Source organism: Megalobrama amblycephala, linkage group LG15 (genome assembly GCF_018812025.1).
Source record: "Megalobrama amblycephala isolate DHTTF-2021 linkage group LG15, ASM1881202v1, whole genome shotgun sequence".
Classification (NCBI taxonomy): Eukaryota; Metazoa; Chordata; class Actinopteri; order Cypriniformes; family Xenocyprididae; genus Megalobrama; species Megalobrama amblycephala.
The window spans coordinates 2,105,781-2,128,000 of NC_063058.1; the positions used below are offsets into that span (position 1 = coordinate 2,105,781).

At 38.9% G+C, this 22,220-nt stretch overlaps 1 protein-coding gene across 3 annotated transcripts in view; it reads left to right on the forward strand.

The window, feature by feature from the left end:
- Positions 1-4,089: 4,089 nt before the first annotated feature.
- The window catches only part of LOC125247255 (deleted in malignant brain tumors 1 protein-like), a 30,386-nt gene continuing 12,255 nt past the window's right edge, over positions 4,090-22,220 (forward strand). The window contains exons 1-4 of one of the 3 annotated variants that reach the window (XM_048158523.1): positions 4,092-4,374; positions 13,757-14,062; positions 17,192-17,497; positions 19,154-19,459. In XM_048158523.1, the coding sequence (XP_048014480.1) occupies positions 4,308-4,374; positions 13,757-14,062; positions 17,192-17,497; positions 19,154-19,459 (985 nt within the window). In that variant the 5' untranslated portion in view covers positions 4,092-4,307. Of the gene's footprint in view, positions 4,375-13,756; positions 14,063-17,191; positions 17,498-19,153; positions 19,460-22,220 lie in introns of all 3 variants that reach the window. The other 2 variants (XM_048158522.1, XM_048158524.1) reach the window with 2 other exon arrangements.

The following is a 22,220-nucleotide window of genomic DNA, read 5'->3' on the forward strand; positions in this document are numbered from 1 at the left end:
GCACGATCATCACCAGCACTACAAGAGACACTCACACACACAGCCACATTGTCTGGTCTCGTTCGCATTACAGGAACTTACCTCTATGCTTACCTCAAGGACTCCAGTCGATATCTACCTGTCTCCAGTGTCTCCGTGTTCCCTCCTGTGTTCCAAGTCTGTGTGTGAGTGTCATCCGTCAGCGTCATCTCCAGTCAGCTTCTGTGATCTTCCTGTTAATACAAAGGACAGTATTATCATCCATTCATTCTACTATCACTTCAACCATTGCCATTCACTTACCTGTTATCTGGTTTACCTCTGCTTGTGTCCAATAAACAACCTAAACTTTTACCTGCTGTCTCCGTCTGGCATATATTGTAACAGAAGACCGGACCATAACAGCGGGACGCAAGCATTAGTTCAGCCGATCCATTCCAGGATTTAGTGGACGCTCTCCGTCGCACTTTCCAGTTACAACCTCCACAACATATGCCCACACCGGTTCAGTCACCCGCTCCAGTACCAGCCATCACTTCCGCATCCACCGCCACTTCTCCTTCACTGCTAGTTTACGCCAGTCCCATGGCCAAACCGGCGCCCTACTCTGGTTCGGCGGAGGATTGCAACGGATTCCTCCTACAATGCTCACTGACCCTGGAGATGCAACCGCACTTGTTCCCAACGGAACATTCTAAGGTAGCGTTTCTGATTTCTCAACTTTCAGGAAAAGCTCTCCAGTGGGCCGATTCCATTTGGTCACAAAAGACTCCTGTCACTCAGAATTACGATGACTTTGTGGAACACTTCAAAGAAGTATTCGGAAAACCTTCATGGGATTCATCCATCTGTGAGAAACTTTATAATTTGAAACAAGGAAAGATGTCTGTTAACGAATATGCTCTTCAATTCAGAACCCTCGCTGCCAGGAGTGGCTGGAACGAACAAGCGCTATTCACTACATATCATCAGGGATTGGATCCTCAAATGCGGTTGCACTAGTGTGCCCGTGACGGTTATCAAGTGTGCCATGGATAATTACCAAATGACAATAAATAAATAAAATAAAATAAATGCTACACCTTGTATCTCTGTATTTCCATATATTTGTTTTATATTATTTAAAAAAAACACACGAACACAATGATATTGGTCACCCTTGTAGGCCTATGTGGGTTTTTACAAATATTTAACGAATGAAAAGGATTTTAAAGAGCTTGTGACAAAACCTCGTAACTCCATTGGATCCTCAAACTGTCAGTCAAACCTCATAATAATCACCTCGCAAATGAAGTGCGCACGCAGTTTGGACATCTCGTCTATGCAATGCAGAGGTAAATAAAGATCTGGGGCCGTATTCACAAAATATTTTATCTTACCACTAAGAGTTCTCCTAAATAGCAGTAAAAGTTCTTAGCTAAGAGTTTTCTCTTAAAACCTATTCACAAAGCTGCTGAGACAAACTTTTACTAAGGAATAGACTGAAGTCTTAAAGGTGCCCTAGAACGTTCTTTCACAAGATGTAATATAAGTCTAAGGTGTCCCCTGAATGTGTCTGTGAAGTTTCAGCTCCAAATACCCCATAGATTTTTTAAAATTAATTTGTTTAACTGCCTATTTTGGGCATCATTAACTATGCACCGATTCAGGCTGCGGCCCCTTTAAATCTCACGCTCCCTAGGACTGACATGGCAATTTTTAAGAGTTTCTCCTAAATCGGCAAGTTATGAGCTACTTTTAGCCTTAAGATGTTTTGTGAATACGGCCCCTGATGTTTGAAAAAAAATTGTAAAGCGTTTTCTTTACTCAAAAACAGTCTATAAAGGGTAACATTAATGTTTTATGTATTTGAAGAGCGGAGAAGAGTCTTCGTCTGATATGTCCCGTCTAGTTGTAGCCAATATGCTTTGCTATAGACCTTATGTAGCCCAGCCCCTTTTCAGCGCTGCGCTCGTTGTCTTTTGACTTGTATTTCCACAGTGATCTTATGTATTTATGAATTAACTGCTCATTTTAAAATCTTCCCGGTCTACTGACATTTAAGACATCTGCTTTAAACATAACATTGCTCATGATAACTTTCATTAACTCTACAACAGGTAAATCCACTTCACCACTTCACCGCAAAACCGGAAGTTCAAAGACAGTATCCTAAAGATGGCGGCGTGCTTGTTTCTCTGGTAAATAAGCCCTGCATTCCATTCGGAAGGGATCATCATCTCTATGCCCTGATCCCTTCAAAGGGTTTACCCTCCGGAGTGAGAGCTTCAAAGGGATGAAGGGTGTAGGGGTCGAAAAAACTCTTTTTTTGGAACGCACTTCTGCGTCATCTTAACGAGACAATCAAAGAGGCGCATTTATTGCACATTTTGTATGCTGGTGGACCCCCAAAAAACACGCTCTGAACGATGAGTAGATTGTGCAAGCTGCACCTTTTGTTTAATGTTAGTTAATTTATTTATTTTTTGGTTTATCACACCATATTATATATTGTGTCTATGTATTTTAAACTTTTTAATGGACTGATAAAGGGAGTTGTAAAGTATTTTTGTTGAAGTACAATGTTGTTTTGACCATAATAATGTACCAAATCTAACTCGTATAAATATTACAGTAGTGTAGAAAAATACTATATATACATTTATAGGTAAAATCGAGCTCCGAGCCTCCTGTACCCATTTTGTGATGCCAAACAACTTCCCTGTGCAAAGGATCATGGGGGCCCGAAGTGTCCATCAGTTGTACCCTTTGAAATCCTTCATTCTCAAGGGGGCTTTTGAAGTGGCCAGTTTTGAGCACTTCGGTTTGGAACGACCCTTGAACATGGCGGCCATGATTGTTTTCACTCCGAAGTGCCCTTCAGATGGCAATATATCCCGTTTGGAATGCATCAAAGGTCTATAGAAACAGAGTGACATGCGTCATAATCTGAAAACCACGCCCACCGGGGGGGAAACAATCCAACCATCTCCATTGACTTTGTATAGCGTGAGGCTGCCTCCTTGCCTTTTCTGACTTTTTACAAAAAATAGAACAATGCCTAAAAGCTGCTGTGTGACAAGGTGTACATCTAACAAGCTAAAAAACCCAGAAATAAGTTTTTATAAGCTGTCGACCCCAAAAAATGAATGTTAAGGACACAAAAGTGGATAACAGGCAGTGAGACAGAGCGCAACGGGTCATATTACTATAAGAACTACATTGGAGGGGAACGTAATTCCTGGGTGGGCGTGGTTTTCAGATTATACTAAATGTGCTCTGTCTCTATATAAAGGATGTAAGGTAATTATTATCAAATTTAACATAGCACTATTCGACTTGCTCTGGAACAAATAATAGATTAATAAGACCAAAGAATGCTTGTTTAATGTACTCAAATTAAATTATGTCTCATGTTTAACCACTATAAGAGCCAACGACAAATCCCAGAAGCACTGACCGAGATGAAGCTGTTCTCGGCATGTACACGAGCACTGAACGGCCGCTGACGGCCTGGAGCTCGCATCTCCGAAAACGTCAAAACAAATTGTAAAATAGATACTATTATTAAATATGAGTCACACATTTCAGGTCTAAACAACTACATTCTCCTCTAAAAAACCCTTAAAACTACAGTCCGTGGTACATCAAGTAGTATTTGCAAAAATGACGGTGGATTTGCTCGGCCTCCATGACTTCAAGCGGAGTGATACAAATGGTGAAAAGGTAGGAGTGCTGTTATCACTGAAATATCGCACAGCTATCATCCAATCAGATTCGAGAACCAGACAGAACTGTTGTATAAATATATATATATTCTAGATTAATGGTATCATTTTGTAAGATGACAGTGGTTTGAAACTTTAACATTTAACTTGCCGTTTTTTTTTTTCATCTTTGCAACTACTAACAATGCATGAATCTGACTGCTCTTCTCTGGAACTTCAGTTTCATTTAGTGCACTGCTTTCATTTCATGTGACTCCACATACAGTACATGTGAACTGTGAGGAGAGAAAGCTGTACCTTATAGTAGATGCAGTAGATCATGAGGTGAAGGATGAATCAGCAATCATGACAGTCAATGTTGTACAGAAAAACAGATTCACTCTCTGAACACACTGAAGAAGAGAGAGAGCGAGAGAGAGAGCGATTGAGGAGGAGTAGAAGGAAGTGTTCAAACACGCACTACCCTTTCCTCTCTATTTGTGCTGACACTGAAATCTCTCCTCACAATACTCCAAACTTACAGCAAACTCTATCCCAACTCTATTCTACAGGTAGCAAAGTCCCTTCTGGATTGAAGAGCAGCCCTTCACTCGCACGGCTCACACTCTCAGATTCATCAGGATGTGGATGGTGCTGCTGGGACTCGTGTCTGGATTACTGGCCTCCTCCAGATCAGAGGCGACCGCAGGTGAGAAAACCCGTCAGAGGGATCATGTCTTTGTGTATTATTGACTATGAATGGAGCAGTGCTGCTGCTTGCCCTTGTGAAAAAGAAGTGCACTTTAGTGTACTTTTATGTAGGGTACTACTTATTAGGTGTGGGACAAAATATCTATACAGCGATATATCGTCATCCTTCTCTGTGCAATATGAGAATCGATATGCTGGTGCCAAATATCGATATTCTAATCAATAAAATAAGGTGCTCTAAATAGATTTCCCTGCTTACTGTGTCACTACTTCAATATGTAAGCTTAAGTGTAGCAATATTCAATTTGAAATGTAATATGCAAACGGCAATGCAATATGTAAAATAGCAATGCATTTCTGTATTTAAATTTACATTCTCCATACAATATACAATATGTGCAATGTTTGGAGCAAAACGATAATTCAGTAATATAATTTACATTTGCTATTTCATACACTAGTTTTAACATATAATTTAAACATATATTTTAATGCTTCATAATATGCAAAATTAAAAAAGAAAATATATTACAGAAATGGTTATATAGGTTTAACATGTTCAAGGAAAAATTGTAACAAAATGACCATTTAAATGTTATTTTTCTTAATTGCATTTACACTCACAGTTAAGACACTTGCATTTGCATTTTCATTAAATGTCCCGCAATGAATGTAGAAAAATTCATTCATTCATTTGAAAATGCATTTTGAGCCATTCACACCCCTGCCCCGCCCTGTCAATCACTGCGTCAAGGCGGGGCCAGGTGTTGAAAATATGGCGGCAGCAGAGCTATGAAGAGCAGGGGCATTTACAGGCAGAGGAAGTAGAGCACGAACAGAGAAATGTCAATAATCCTGAAGTTTATGTGTGTCCGTCAGTGGTAGAACCAGAAAGTTATTAAAACCATAGATATTTATGGTTAGGACGACTCATAGAGAACACGCCTGGCACACTTTATCGTGAGCGTGGTCGCGTGTCTGTAGAAGTGCTGAAACGGACGCGTCGAGTGAACGGTGCTTTACAACAGGTTACTTCCTCATAGAAAGTGATTGACAGGGCAGGGCGGAGACGTGATCGGCTCAGAATACATTTTCAAATCCACACTGAATTTTGCTAAATTCATTTAATGAAAATGCAATCGCAAGTGTTTCAACTGTGAGTGTAAATGCAATTAAGAAAAATAACATTTAAATTATCATTTTATTACAATTTTTGCTTGAACATGTTAAACCTGTTAAACTGTTTCTGTAATACATTTTCATTTTAATTTTGCAACTTATAAAGCATTAAAATATGTTTAAATTAAATGTTAAAACTAATGTAGGAAATAGCAAATGTAAAACTGAATGGCAAATTGAATATTGCTACACTTAAGCTTCCATAGTCCCAAACCCCTAAATTTCAGCTTGTGAAAATATTGAAATAATTTTTGCAATTTTTTCCATTGTTGTTTTTAAAAATATAATATGAAGTGAAAAGTGAAGTTAAAAAAAAAATATATATATATATATATATATATTATTATATTTTTAAATCATTTAAATCATCATTTTCATGTCACTACCGAGACAGTTTTAGTCCATTGGCTGAGACTGATTTTCACTTCTGATCAGGTAATATTCCTGTGTCCCTCTCTCTCATAGCCTCTCTTTCACAGTAGATAAGTCCATCGTTTTGAGTTAAATGTGTTCAAAAGTCTGAAACTCTGTGTATAACTTTTATTGAACGTCACTACCAAACCTTTTTTCTGCAGTTAAAAGTATTGAAGTACAGTAGGCTACATTACTATTACATTAAGCACAAATACAGTACTCCTCTCATAAATGACACTGTCAAAAATGTAGAAAACTGACACTTCAAGTGCATTAAGTCATACCATAAATTTTAAAGACTAAACACATAAAAAAACAAAACAAAACAAAACAAACAAACAAACAAAAAATGTAATTTTGGACAACACACTTGTTGAAATTAAAATAATTTTTTTTTTTTTTTTTTTTTACATGTGCTTTAGTGCATTAGTCAACAAATCAAAATAAGTGTTCTTCTTTAAAGCACTACAAAAAGATAACGATTTAAAGAGCAAACCAGCAGAGAGCCAGAGGAGTTTAGACTGTTTAAATACCCAGTGTAATGAAATGACAGGCTAAATTAATGTGAGAGAAATATAATGGTGGGGAATGTGTAATGTTGTTTCCAGATGATTTATTCCTCACATGAAGCTTTTGCACATCTCTTTGTGTTGTACCGCATATGCAGGAAATGAAAGCTCACAGCCTGCCCAAATAATGGTTTTCACAAGACTCTGCGGTTACTGTGGTAATATTTTAAAGTGTGTCATGAGGGAATGATGAGAAACTCTCAATCAGTGCTTAAGAGTGAGTCTTATACTTTACCGATTTCAGCTTTTTTAAACAAAGATCCTACTCTTACAAAAGTCTTACTTTTTACTAAAAATTTTTTAGACTAAAGTCAAAGCCTAATTTCTAAGAAGTTTTATACAAATGGCCCCATATAATTTTTTGTCTTGGAAGCCTATACTTGCATGTTGCAATGGTGTTTAATAATGGTGACCGGAATAAACTCAGCTCCTTTAAACTTTCGTTTCCGTTATCCACTGGGGCGTGCTCTGTAGTTCAAAGTAAACTAGTGAAACACTTGAAAACAGCATTATTTGTTCTGTATTTGCTGTTACTGTCCGAGAAAACAACTTCAGATGATTCAGTGACAGAGCGGTCCGAATGAATCCAAATCGTTTCAGATCATTATGCAAGCGTGTTTGGCCAATTCACGGAAAAGAAAAAATGGAGACAAAAGAATGATTCATTCATGAATGACTGGTAACGCTGGTTCTGTCGACAGAAATACTGGACACACCTAATATCTGCTGAAATATTCCCAAGGAAAATGTTTCTCAGGTCAGTTGGAGGAGCGTGAATGTTACAGAGGAACAAGTGTAGGATCCATATGCAGCAAACATTTATTCACACAAACATAAATAAAAGTAAATCCAGGCAAAACTGATAAATCCAGACATGGGGCAAGGAAAAACTGACAACAAGCGCGCACACACACACACACACATAACATCCATGGAAGGACAACACCAGACAAAGAACACGAGAAACACTGGGGTATATATATATATATATACAGGGCTTGACATTAACTTTTTTGCTCACCAGCCAATGTGGCTAGTGGTTTTCCAAAGTTACTAGCCACTCAGCATTTTCACTGGCCACAATTTTGCTGTTGGGAAATTACATTTTATATGATTAAAGTTGACTCTGGCATGCTTAAATTACTTGATTTTGAGTCATTTTACTTGATTTACAAGATTTAAAACCCTTTCAAACTTACAAATGCAGATTGACCACCCAAATCAAGACTATACATGAGGTATACAGTTATTTTTGTTAGGCTATATAAAAAGAACAAAGAAGAAAATTACAAATAGTAATTTAAAAAAAAAAAAATTCAGATACATATGTTTATTTAGCATACATGTATACATGTATTTAACATTTTTTGATGTTTGATTAACATTAATGACAGAGGGGTATTTATTTGGGGGCTGCTGAATGCATGGACGTCATATACTGACACATATCCAGTTTTTACCCACCTGTTTACGTCCACTTAGCCGTAAGCTATAGCCGACTGTATTCACGCGAGATACTCCACACGATGCATTTTGACATCTGTGTGTGCGTGTATTCAGGCGCAAGGAGAACTGAATCGCGCACGCGAGCGCTTCTGTTGTGTCATTTCGCGCGATTCCGCCTATCCCACCTTCATAACCGCAAGTTAATCGATAAAGAATTGTGACTGAATTGTAATTTTGTGATACGACGAGCTTGGCTACTTTTCATTTGGCTGTAGGCTGAAATTATATTCAACCCGCCAAAGTGGCTAGTGGGAGTGGCTGTCTTACTCGCCACAGCTGAAATCACCCGGGTTGGCGGGTGTTAATGTCAAGCCCTGTATATATATATATATATATATATATATATATATATATATATATACACAAGGGGAAACAGGCTAAACAAGATAACATGGAAACAAGAAACACCTGGGGAGACAAATCAACATGAAAAACTACAAAGGACTACAAAACATGGCGTAAGACAGGAAATAATATGAAGGTGCATTCACGCAGCCTCGTAATTCATGTAGTTACCAGATTCTAGCTTGTAAAAAGTGTTCACGTCCTCGTAGAGCTCATAATTACAGCTTGTAAACTGGGAGTTTTCTGAAAGCTCCCAAACTAAAACTACTCTACCCTGAGGTGGCTATAGAGGCGGCCTGAAGAGAGCCAGCCTGCAACAGAGCAGCGGCCTCGAAACGGCATTGAGGACTCAGACCTCAGCAGCATGCACATCTTGAAAGCTGCTGGTGCGTATGCCCTGCCATTTACAAGAAAAGTGTTAAATAATAACAAATTATTATTATAATTATTATTATCAGTCGTGGCACTGACACATACCCATATACCTCCCTACACAGGGAACAGTGGTCGACAAAGACAGTACTTTAGTATTTAAATAGTAACCAGACCTCAAACAGTTCAACCTGTGACCTAACACCATGGAAAACGTGAAGGTCTACCACTCTTTTCAAGCCTAAAAGGGCATTATATATTTTTTTCAGAATATGTTTTGACATTCTTCCATGCCCCTTCAACCTAAGTATGCAGGTCAGGAAGGAATGGAAAGCTCACTTGAGCTGTAGGATTATGGCCAGAGAGAAACTCATGTGCGTTTCATAATTGCCATGATAGTGTTTCACACAAAACAGTCCCTGAAGACGAAAAGAGGATGACATGTTATCTGGGCGCCCCTTATATACTTATGGGTCGCATTGTTATGATGTCATTGGTTTTCGCCGGTCAATATGATATTGCCAAGATTGGATATGTGTTTCAGACACCGGTTCAGACTGGTGACAGAGCGTAGCTCCGTCTAGAGGAAGACATACACATATGGGACCGCTGTTAGGGAGTCAACACATATGAGAGCTCACCTGAAAAGGGGCATACAACTGGAAATGGGTCTGGTAATGAGTTCCTCCGCTGAACAATATGTGCATAATGACAGAGAAATGTGGTCCAGGGTTCACCAATCATGGGGAACTTTACTTAACCCTAAGAAAGCTTACGTTATCACTTTGGAGAAGGTGACATGCAAGCACTACCCCAGTAGTCTGAATTCTCTTGTTGGTATCCAGAACTCTGAAGTTTGGTGTTTGGTGTAGCCCAGCCCGCAGCTCAACAAATATCTGCTAAAGATGTACTGTTTTCTAAAGCCGAAGAGGCTGTGATGTCCCTAGTGGAGTAAGCCCTCAATGCTTGCCCCCTAAACCTACTAACTGGTTGGGCCACCCTTAGCAGCAACAACTGCAATCAAGCGTTTGCGATAACTTGCAATGAGTCTGTTACAGCGCTGTAATAAATAACTTTTAAGAGAATTACAAAGAAACAAGTAACAAAAAAATCTCAGGTGAAGGACAGGTCTCAAACTCAAAATAACACCACGTTGGAAAAAGATCGTCTTCTTATCAGTCCGACGATCACAGGTAATTCACAGCACTCTAAGGTACTCACACTCTAACAGTATAAGTACAAAGGTACTTATACTATTATTATAGACAATAATCTTAAGTTTGGGAGCAATTTAGCAAGAAAGTGCACTGATTAAGTTGTTTCCAGGCAAGTAGAAAGAACTATTGCAATCTTTTTTAATACATGGGGAAATATACTTTTGTTTCATGTAGTTACAGGGTAAGTATGACATTGCAGGCCGTAAATTAAAGTGGTGCTTGTTATACTCTTGTTTCATGTAGTTACAGGGTAAGTAATAATAAAAAAAAAAAAACGCAAACAATCTGACATCACTTGGAAACCTTTATTTGAAAAACAACTTATTTCAAAACAGATTTAAAGTTACAACACTTCTTAATCATTTCTCTTGCTTGGCTTCCTCCTCCTCTTGTTTCTCTTCTTGTTTTTCTTTCTTTATAAAGTAAGTACGTGTAAATATAGGGGAACAATATGTGAAGTCATGGAAATAAAAGGGTAACAACCAGGAAAATAACACATTATTTATACTGTAAGTATTTTAGAACTAAGGGGTACTTACACTATTATGATAGACAACAATCTTACGTTTGGGAGCAATTTAGCGAGAAAGTGCACTGCTTTAGAACCTCTGTCTGCCACAGCCTGATATAATATATAAACAGGGTTTGGCACTGTGTTTTCCACAAATGTTCCCAAACAATTTTATTATAACAAACTCATCAGCTCTAAAATACTTTTTAATTTTTAATTTTAATAAAATTAATTTTCTGTTAATTTCTTTATTGCCCAGTTACTTTAAAAACATGGCTGTTGGCATGTTTTTAAATTAATTGGGGCATAAGGAAATTAACAGAAAATTAATTTTTCCTACTGTATGTCTGCCACTTTCAATTTTGCTGTAAAATGTTGTATTTTATGAATTTTTTGCCATATTGTGATGAACCATTGGGGTATTACCTGAGGTTACTTAAAAAAAATGCATTAAAATAATAGGTCTAGCAACATGTAGAATACTGTGATATGGTCAACTACAGCATTAAACACACATCTGGACATAACTTTTAATCAGCTAATTTTAAAGAAATTCAAGAATAAAGATGACTGCCATTTTCTTGACAACACATAATAGCAATTATTGTACAGAATCTGCAATTATCACTTGACAGGTGAACTCATGAGATCACATAAAGACATTCTATGACTCTTTCAGGGATAGTTCACCCCCAAAAAAATCATCATTTAGTTATTATTTACCCACATGTCATTTCAAACCCATATGACTTCCTTTTCCTCCTTGTGGAACAAAAAATAAAATATTTTGAAGAATGTGTCAACTGTTTCTTTCCATAAAATTAAAGTCAATGAGGACACACACACACATTTGTTTTTGTGAATTGTGGGGACATTCCATAGGCGTAATGGTTTTTATACTGTACAAACTGTATTTTCTATTTCCCTACACTACCCCTACCCCTAAACCTAACCATCACAGGAAACACTTTTACTTTCTCAAAAAAAAAAAAAAAAAAAAAACACATTTTGTATGATTTATAAGCCTTTTAAAAAACAGGGACATGGGGTAATGTCCTCATAAGTCACCCTCTCTATGTCATGCCCATGTCATTATTTGTGTCCTGATAGGTCACAAAAACATTCGCACACACACACACACACACACACACACACACACACGTTTTTTTATGTTAAAGATCTTTAAGATCTTTAAGTTAAAATTCTGCACAACCAGAGACCAGCACATCAAGTTTCTGGTTGTACATACAAGACAAGAAAGTCAAGATAAACCAAGACAAACTTGCAGGGCATCTACCTCTAATTTAAGCGGTTTGGGCCGCAAGGACGGGCGTTACAGAGAAGCGCCTTTACACGTTCAAAAGCATGTTGACAGTCCCTAGACCAGTGTTTCTCAAACTTTTTCTGCCATTCCCCACTCTGGAGGTGGGGAAGGGTTCCGAGCCCCACCTGTCCCCAATCGCCCCAACAAAATGGTAATAAACTAGGCTTTTAATTTATCTGTTAAAATGTATGTACAATGTATTTTATTAACATCACATTTTAAAAACATAACATCAAATAGCAGCATTAGAAACTGTCAAATAGAGAAAATAAAAGTGCAATTATATTATCACTTTGTATGAAAAAACTTAATAAAGTAAATAAAAATAATAATTCAATTGAATTAGAAATGAATCCTTTCATGCGTGAGTTTAAATTAAAATATTCTAGCTAAGCCTCAACAGCTCAACAGAGTCATTCTCATGTTTTGGTGATTCCCTAGTTATTCATTTTGTTTTTGATGTTTTATTCAGGCTTCTTGTCTGTTCGGGCAAGTAAAATTCTCTTTCACTTGCCCCTTTAAATAATCCACTTGTCCTGGACAAGTGGACAAGTGTTAATGTCAAGCCCTGGTGGGCCAACTATTGTGGCGTCTACTTCAGCTCTCACCTGCCAAGCTTTAAAAGATTTTTTCCAAGATTTCAAAAAGAAAGTTTATTAAGAATGAGAATCTAGAAGGATATTAAAATATAAGTTACAGGTATGTGAACTTTGGAAAAGGAATATTCTATGCAATTGAATTGATAGAAACCACAAGATACATTTCTGGTTTCAACATAATTTGTTCTTCAGATATTCCTCTTTAAAAGAAAAAAGTATCAGCTATATGCAAAGTAACCCACATTTGGTTTTTGACCACTGAAAATGTACCAATTTACTCATAGAGCCGCATTAAGAGCTCTATATCTCTGGGATTGAACCATCGAGGGCCTTTAAAATGAAGATACCAAAGGAATATTTGATAAGAATCAGAATCTAAAAGGATATTAAGATATCTTTAATACTTGTTGAGTTGCAAACATGCAAACTTGACACAAAAAAAAAAACAAGAAAAAAAAACAAGAAGTGCTTTTTGCCATTTTTTAACTGTCACACTTGGCATATATAATTAAACAAAGATTACTAAAGTCAGCAGATTTTACTAACAGACCTACCAATCTCTGTGCAAAAATAAAATAATCATGCTTCCATCTTTCTAGAGTCATTTTAACCCCTGTAATTTGGCTCCAAATTAGATAAAAAATGATTCTTTTGACCCTCCTCTACAAAATAGTGGATTACTCAGTAAATATACATCTGTAGCATTTAATGTTTTGGCTTTCATCACTATTTATGTTTGTTTTAGTACTGAAAAAAGTTAACAAAATAGAGCCGGGGACCTCTGGTTGAGTTGACACGGAATGACCCTTATGTAATTTGTTTGTGATGTTGTGTATTTATTGTGCATTGGGTGGTGCTGTCCCGCTTCTTCAAATGTGCTGAACACAATCACAGCACATATCATTTCTCACAAACGTGTTTTGTTTCCTTCTGAGTTTGTTTTGTTGCGGTTAATAACTCTGGTTGTCTAAATAAATGTATGTAAATATCTGTAAAATTGCTTACTGACAGACGGTTAAAAAAAAAGTTGTTTTAAAGAACTCCCATTTGCAATCAGTGTTTGGAATTAGGGCTGTGCGATATTGAAGAAAAATGTGATACCTTGTTAAATAATGTGACATTCAATATGTAATACGATTGTAACGGATGGGACGGGACAACGGAGTAGGAGATCCACGTGCAGGCTTTATTAATAAGAGCGTAGTCGTACAGGCAGTAGGTCAAACCAGCAAAAGAAAAGAAAAGGCAAGGAAAGGCTAATTGTAGCTATAATTCATGCCAAAGTAAAGTGATGTCACAACTTAACCTGATGACCTGTTCTTTAAATTGTTTTTTGATTAACAGTTGTCAGGTTGGTGAATGGATCCAACCTCTGTTCTGGAAGAGTGGAGGTTCTCCACAATGGAATATGGGGAACAGTGTGTGATGATCTGTGGGATTCTACAGACGCGGCAGTGGTGTGTAGAGAACTGGGCTGTGGGAGTGTTATTGAAGCAAAGAGTTCTTCTTATTTTGGACGAGGTTCTGGAAAAATATGGTTGGATGATGTCCAGTGCCATGGGAATGAATCTTCACTGAAAAACTGTTCATCAAATAGATGGGGATCACATAACTGTGGGCACAATGAAGATGCTGGAGTCCTCTGCCAAGGTGAGTCAAACACAGTTATACAACTGATGTATAGCTGTGATGTTGTACAGTATATTTAGTCTTTAGCAATGCCACAGTGTGGTCGATACTGACGTAATGGGGTCTCACTTGGGAGCCCAATCACCTCCAAGGATACAAAGTTGGCCAGTGAGATTTACATGCCGGACCACACCCCCGGCATCCGGGTATAAATAGGACCGGCATACTCACTTTCATTCATACTTTTGCTTCGGAGCCGATCGGTTCGGATCATCCTTTCACCTCTAAAGAGTGAATTTCCACAGAGCAAAAAACAGCAATTTTAATTGCTTGAAGTGAGCTCCAAACAACAGCAATTTTTATTGCTTTTATTGTTTTTTTGTTCCGGTGGCTGCAGCTCGGATCTCTCTGGCTGGTGGGAAGGCACGCTCAGCGGTGGGTGTGACAGTGCAAGCATTTTTGGTCAGCGATTCGTGCCTGGAATTCGGGCCGGACTACTGTCACGTTATCCTGAGACCCCTTCCGGGACCAGGTGGTGAATTTGCAAGCACTGCCCCCGGAGGAGGCAGACCCAGCCCTTGTGTTGCTGTGTCCCGTTCATGCCCTGCACGTTTACGTGGACCGCACGCAGAGCTTCAGAAGCTCTGAGCAGCTCTTTGTCTGTTTTGGAGGTCAGCAGAAGGGAAAGGCTGTCTCCAAACACAGGTTGGCCCACTGGATAGTGGATGCCATGCCCCGTCGGGTTACGAGCTCACTCCACTCGGGGTGTTGCTTCCTCCTGGGAATTGGTGCATGGCGCCTCTGTGGCAGACATCTGTAGAGCTGCAGGCTGGGCGACACCGAACACATTTACGAGATATTACAATCTCCGAGTGGACCCGGTGTCCACCCGTGTGCTGTCTACACGTAGGTAACCACAGGTGTTCGCTTGCTGTGCCATTTTCCTCGGATGAGGGAATGCGAGCACCTTTTCCGATCCTCAGTTCAGTTTCCCGCATGGTGAACCCTGTAGAGTTCGTTCTACATCCTGCGGCAGCCAGACGCGGCGGAAGCGTCCGGCGCCAGGTCCAGTACTCGTGTGTATTCCCGGTTGGTCTGCCCTTGTACTGGGCTAGATGCCCATATGATGTGATTCCCCGCGGGTAATCCCATATGTGTTTGTCCACGGTACGGTTTCCCTGATGGTAAACCTGTGTCTTTCCCTGGGCGGCTCTGCTCTGCCCTGTCTCTGAGCGCTAGAGTTCCTCCCGGAAGGTAGGACCTACGTCAGAGATCTTCCATATGCGTTACTGTCCCTCGGGTCAGTCCATGTGTGTCTTCCACATGTTACCTCCCTTCGGGCAGGGTGTGGTCTCCGTAGCCTTCCCCTCCTCGGGGAATGCTTTCCTGGTGTTTTGGTCATGGCTGAAAAATGAGGGAATCGAGTCCCGAAGCACTCTTCCCCGGGGGTAAGGAACAGCAACTTCGACCATCTCCACTGTAACACCCTGTCCTCTCCATCCCACTGGTATAGAAGACACCCTGGGCTTACTCTGGGTGATGGAGAGTTACGGGTCTGGGCTAGCACCTGCATTTGGGCACGCCACGGCTTGCCAGCATCTGCCTCCCTTACACTCGTAACGTGGCTCAGTTGCTATGGTGCTTTCCATTGGACCCCATTACGTCAGTATCGACGTAACGTCGAACATGACTGACTGAATGGGAACATCTAGGTTACTATTGTAACCCCTGTTCCCTGAAGGAGGGAATAGAGATGTTACGTCCCCTTGCCATAGCCCTGAGTCACCGCTGAGCGTCCAGGTACCTATCTCTGCTCCTCAGCAAAAATATGAATGAAAGTGAGTATGCCAGTCCTATTTATACCCGGATGCCGGGAGTGTGGTCCAGCATGTAAATCTCACTGGCCAATTCCCATTGGCTTGTTTTGTATCCTTGGAGGTGATTGGGCTCCCAAGTGAGACCCCATTACGTCAGTATCGACGTTACATTTCAAATTGCAGAACAAAGTTTCCCAACTATATACCATTTATTCCGAAGTTACTGGGTTAAGCTCACTGATTTCCTGAGCACGGTCAAACAACAGGTGATGATCTTAAGTTGATCAAAGGTTTTGAGTACAGATAGCTTTATTTATAACTTTGTAAGTTGTGAGTTTTGTTCCAATATGCAAAGGCACAGCCTCAGTTCATGCTTGCCATCAAACAAAGTCAAACAAACACTGGCCAACTATCTATCTCCTGATACAGCATTGTCCCTAATAGCCAATTAGAGCAACTTTGGCCTTCGTGAGGAAATCTTATGAAGCGGAAGGTCAGGCTGGTGGGTGTCTGCATATGATGTCCATCTTGGAGGCATACCAGTTTGACTTTCTACGAAACCTAGATGAGGGTGAGGGGGCAGGCCTTGACATGATACCAGAAATGCACTGGGCCATCAATTTGTCTCTGTCTCTCATTATCCTAATGAGCAACATGGGCTGCAGCCCAGGGCCCCCGAACACTGGGGGGCCCCTGAGACAATTCTTTATTTGCATTTTAAAACGCATCATTGTCACACACCCTAATCAAGAGTCATAGGCACAGTGGACACGCACACAGGCATACAACCAGGACATCGTCACCTCAACATGTTGAATGAAAATGTAAGAAAATAAAATTGACAGAATTTGAAAGCCAAAAGTTTGTTCATTATTTACTAAAATTAATTAACACATTAAAGATGACAGTTACATACAAATGTTACTGCGGTTATGGATGGCTGCTCTACAAATAATGTGAAGTTTGGGCAGTAAAAGAAAACAGCAAAGATTAAAAGATAATGAGAATTAGATCCATATCAGTATGAATTAAGAAATGAGAATTGTTAACGATTAGTTCGCATCCACACAGCTGACATGTTTATCTGTTTTAGTTCATCCACACTGTGTGCACGAAATAGTTGCTGCCTTCCTGCACTTTTACACTTTAACACTTAATGTGTCCGGGCCCCGCAAAGGCTTAATACGGCTATTGGCCGTTCTATGGCAGCCCTAATGGCCACAGAGATGCATTTAATATGATTAAATCATTTTTAACATCAAAGAAAAAAATGTCTTTTTTGTACTTTAAATTGTAAGTCTTTTTGTACTTTAAATTGTTTTCTGATTAATAGTTGCCAGGTTGGTGAATGGACCCAACCTCTGTTCTGGAAGAGTGGAGGTTCTCCACAATGGAACATGGGGAACAGTGTGTGATCATCTGTGGGATTCTACAGACGCGGCAGTGGTGTGTAGAGAACTGGGCTGTGGGAGTGTTATTGAAGCAAAAAATGCTGCTTATTTTGGACAAGGTTCTGGACAAATATGGTTGGATGATGTCCAGTGCCATGGGAATGAATCTTCACTGAAAAACTGTTCATCAAGTGGATGGGGATCACATAACTGTGGGCATGGTGAAGAGGCTGGAGTCATCTGCCAAGGTGAGTCAAACACAGTTATACAACTGATGTATAGCTGTGATGTTAGCGTTTCTCAACCCACTAGTCGCGGATCATTCTATAGGGGGTCGTGAGACTTTCTCTGTGTTCTCGGTGTTACACCAACACAGCCAGTAAGTGCGCTTCACAAAAGGCTCATTGAAACAGTGACCTCCAACTAATCGTATTTTCGAATGACGCATATTGAATCATTATTGCCGAAGTTTCTTTTACCATTTAGCATTACTTATCTTTGCGAGTCAGGATTTCCAACAGTGACTGCAACGAAAACAAAAAGCAGGAATAGGCTGACAACAGCTAGTTTGTGTGCGACACTACGAGTGGCCCTTTCCCCAATTCCATCGTGTCTGGGTATCATCATTTCAGAGCGGCAGTCTCAAATGTCACATTAACATGACTAAAAATAAATAAATCAGTATGCTTCATAGTTTCTCTAATTATTGAAAGTGTTTGTGTGTTTTTGTGAAATTAATTATAAGCATATACGGTGTAGCCTAGGTCTAAAGAGACATTTCAGTTATTTATTTATTTCCAGCCTTGGTGGGTCGCATGACTGGCATTCAAAAAAAAAAGTTGATCACAGTAGGCAAAAGGTTGAGAAACCCTGTTGTACAGTATATTTTCTCTTTAGCAATGCAACAGTGTGTCAGGCAACACAATATTCTTGAACGAACTAATGGATGAATAGTTTTTTTTTTTTGTGTTTTTTTTATATTGGGTTTGTTTGTTTTTTGTTACGTTTCCAATTGCACAACAAAGTTTCCCAATTATATACCATTTATTCCAAAGTTACTGGGTCAAGCTCACTAATTTCCTGAACACAGTCAAACAACCAGTGGTGATCTTAGGAAAAGTTGATCAAAGGCTTCGAGTATATATAGATTTTTGAGTTTTGTTCCAATATGCAAATGTACATCCTCATCAAACAAAGTCAAACAAACACTGGCCAACTATCTCCTGATACAGCATTGTCCCTAATAGCCACGTAGAGCTACTTTAGCCTCAGTGAAGAAGCTTATGAAGCGGAAGGTCAGGTTGGTTTGTGTCTGCATATGATGTCCATCTTGCAGGCATACAAGGTTGAATTCCTACGAAACCTAGATGAGGGTGAGGGGGCAGACCTGGATGTGATACCAGAACTGCACTGGGCCATCAATCTGTCTCTCCAGGCCACCAAGGAGACAGCCAGGGCTATTGGCCGCTCTATGGCAGCCCCAGTGGCCACAGAGATGCATTAAATATGATTAAATAATTTTTAAAGGGATGGTTCATTGCGATTTCACTTTTTTAACTTTAGTTAGTGTGTAATGTTGCTGCTTTAGCATAAACAGTATCTGCAAAGTTACAGCGCTGAAAGTTCAAGGCAAACGGAGATATTGTCTTTTAAAGTTATGTTTAATGCCTACAAAAACGAACGTTTGGACTACAACAAGCTTCAAACATAGTTTCAAACATACGAACCCAGAGAAATGTTTCTACACAGCTAATAAACACACGTTTATGACAGCATAAGGTTTGTATGCTTTTTATGTGATTTCAGCTATTGTTTTTATAAGAATAAAGGATGTTTACATGAGAAATGCTAAGCCAGAGTAATGTCACAACCTGATGACTGATAAATTGTTTTTTGATTAATAGATGTCAAGTTGGTGAATGGACCCAACCTCTGTTCTGGAAGAGTGGAGGTTCTCCACAATGGAACATGGGGAACAGTGTGTGATGATCTGTGGGATTCTACAGATGCGGCAGTGGTGTGTAGAGAACTGGGCTGTGGGAGTGTTATTGAGGCAAAGAGTTCAGCTTATTTTGGACAAGGTTCTGGACAAATATGGCTTAATAATGTCCATTGCCATGGGAATGAACCTACATTGAAAAATTGTTCATCAAGTGGATGGGGATCACATGACTGTGAGCACAAAGAAGATGCTGGAGTCATCTGCCAAGGTGAGTCAAACATATTTAGCTGTGATGTTGTACAGTATATTTTCTCTTTGGCAATGCCACAGTGTTTTATGTTCTAAATAACGTGATCTGCTTGGAAAATAAAACAATCTATCATTATTGTATTTTTAATTTTTTTTACATTTCCAATTCCACAACAACGTATCCCAAATTATATGCCATTTATTCCACATTACGGGGTCATGCTCACCAGTGGCATGCATGTAGTTCTGTTGTGTACATTTGAGTGGTCATAGCACCACCGGTGGTGATCTTAGATATAAATCAGTCAAAGGCTATGAGTACATTTAGCTTTATTTAGAACCTTGTAACTTCTGCCCAGTTGGTAGCATGCTAAATGATTTGTCCTAGTCTCAGTGTCAGACACTGATTTTATGTTTAACCCTCTGGAGTCTGAGGCTGATTTGGGGCTTGGAGAAGTTTTGACATGCCCTGACATTTGTGCTTTTTTCAGTTGTTCATAAACATATAAATGACAAAAGTGTCATTACACTGTATTCAGCACAAACTAGGCTACCATAATATGTGAGGAACATGTATGTACATGTTTGTATTTTTGAAGGAATAATGTTTATGCGTGGTTATTGAAAAAACAAAAAAACTTAAGTCACTGAAATAAGGCCAAAAAAAGTATATTAAATCTGTGTTCACAAGACTTTTGGGTATTGGAGGTTGTAGACTAGAGTTTTTGCTTCAGAATTATGTAAAAATTATGCTGCCTACTCCTTCATATAAAACAATATATTGATTTAGTTTTTGTAAGACACTTTTTGTCAAGAAACACAGTATGCGTGGAGGCGTGAATCTGCATGAATAATGGGCCATTTACACCTGAGAAGACAAAAGAATCACATAATAATGACCTGAAATGACTTGCATATTAATGAGGCCTTTCAGTCAGGTAGGCTGTGAAAAAAACCCTCTGTAATAATGTCTCAGCTCATCATAAACAGCAATACTGTGAAATATTATAATTTAAAATAATGGTATTCTATTATATTCTTTAAAATATAATGTATTTCTGTGATGCAAAGTGTCTGAACAATTATGTTACCTCTATGGCATTTCATATAGGCTTTTAGCTTAAAAGCATGCACATTTGGAGAAATATTGATGGATTGATGGATATATTTATGTAAATTTTCTATACTGAGAAGTAATATTTATTGTCATCACTATGAGTGCTGGATACTGTATTTTCAATTCATACTTGCAGCCGGAGGGCGCTCTCTGTACACCTTTAGTCCACAAATTATTCTAAAGAAGAAGAGGACATCTCAGGAATGGTATTTTCAATTCATACTTGCAGCCGGAGGGCGCACTCTGTACACCTTTAGGGCACAAATTATTCTAAAGAAGAAGAGGACATTTCAGGAATGGTGTTTTTAATTCATACTTGCAGCCGGAGGGCGCACTCTGTACACCTTTAGGCCACAAATTCATATAAAGAAGAAAAGGAACTAGGAACTAACGGCATGTCTTCTAGAGATCGCTAACCATTGCTTTAACATCCAAATAAACACTTTTCAAGACAATAAATACACGATTGAGACGATGAATGCATGTATTGCCTCTGAATTTGCGTCTGAATAGCGCTGGCTCCGTGGGCGTGGCCGCATTAATTAGTTTAATTACATAAACACAGAATATTTGTTTTCGATTTGACTTGCACGATTGAAAACCTGACATTTCAACGTTTCTTTAGACGTGTCATTTTTATTGTCATTAGTATTCATAAGTTACAGTTCATTTTTTGAGAACTATCAGATTGGACTTCGTTCAGAGGGAGACAAGAGATCACGCATCATGTTAGTTTTCTTTATTTTACAAAAAGCACAACATTGTGTTTTTACTCTGAGTGTACACAAATAAAAGAAGACATTCTATAGTTTCAATTGATATATTACTTATGTCTCTAAGAAATGACGGAGTATTTTAAGTCTGTTTTGCTGCAATGTGAAAAAAATCATGCAAAACGCGCCGGCCCGTTTTCAGACCTCAGGGAGTTAAATATGCAGAGGTACAACCTCAGATCATGAGTGGCATCTCACAAATTTCCTATTTCCCTCTTTTCATTTTCAAGAGTTTTTTGGGGGGCCCTAATAATGATCCCTAGGGGAACAATGGAATAGAGGTCTACACGGGTCCAAAAAGAGACCTGTAAATGTGCTACACTGAACCGACCCGGACCCATCTATTATTTTTAATGTTGGACGCGGGCCCGTGCAGAACCGGAACATGTCAAAAATGTACTACCCAGAACCAACAAGATAGTTCATTCATTATATTATAAAAATTATAATGTTCGGGAATAAGTCCCGCCTTCTAAATAAAAGAGCCAGTTGTCAAAGGTAAAGTCATAGCGTCACTGCAGAAGCTTTGGACTGGTAGCCATAGAAACATTAAATGTGCACATGCGCGTTAGCTGCCTGGAGTAACAAAATATAAACTTTTTAATGCAATTTGAGCGTCATAGAAAACATTTTATGCGACTGTTCATCTAAGATTTTGTTGCTGTTTTGAAATATTTTATTTAAATGTGAGTGTGCAAGTCTGCAAGCAGTTTTTGAGATTTTAAGTTTGTTTGCATTTATTGCACAGAATAAGAACATGAACTCAAAATTACACCTATAAATCAATAATTACTCCCAAGAACAGAGTCCAAGAAAAACTAAATTAAATATAGAAATACAATAAACTTATATAGAAAATAATTATCTGATTCCCTGCTGTACACAAAACC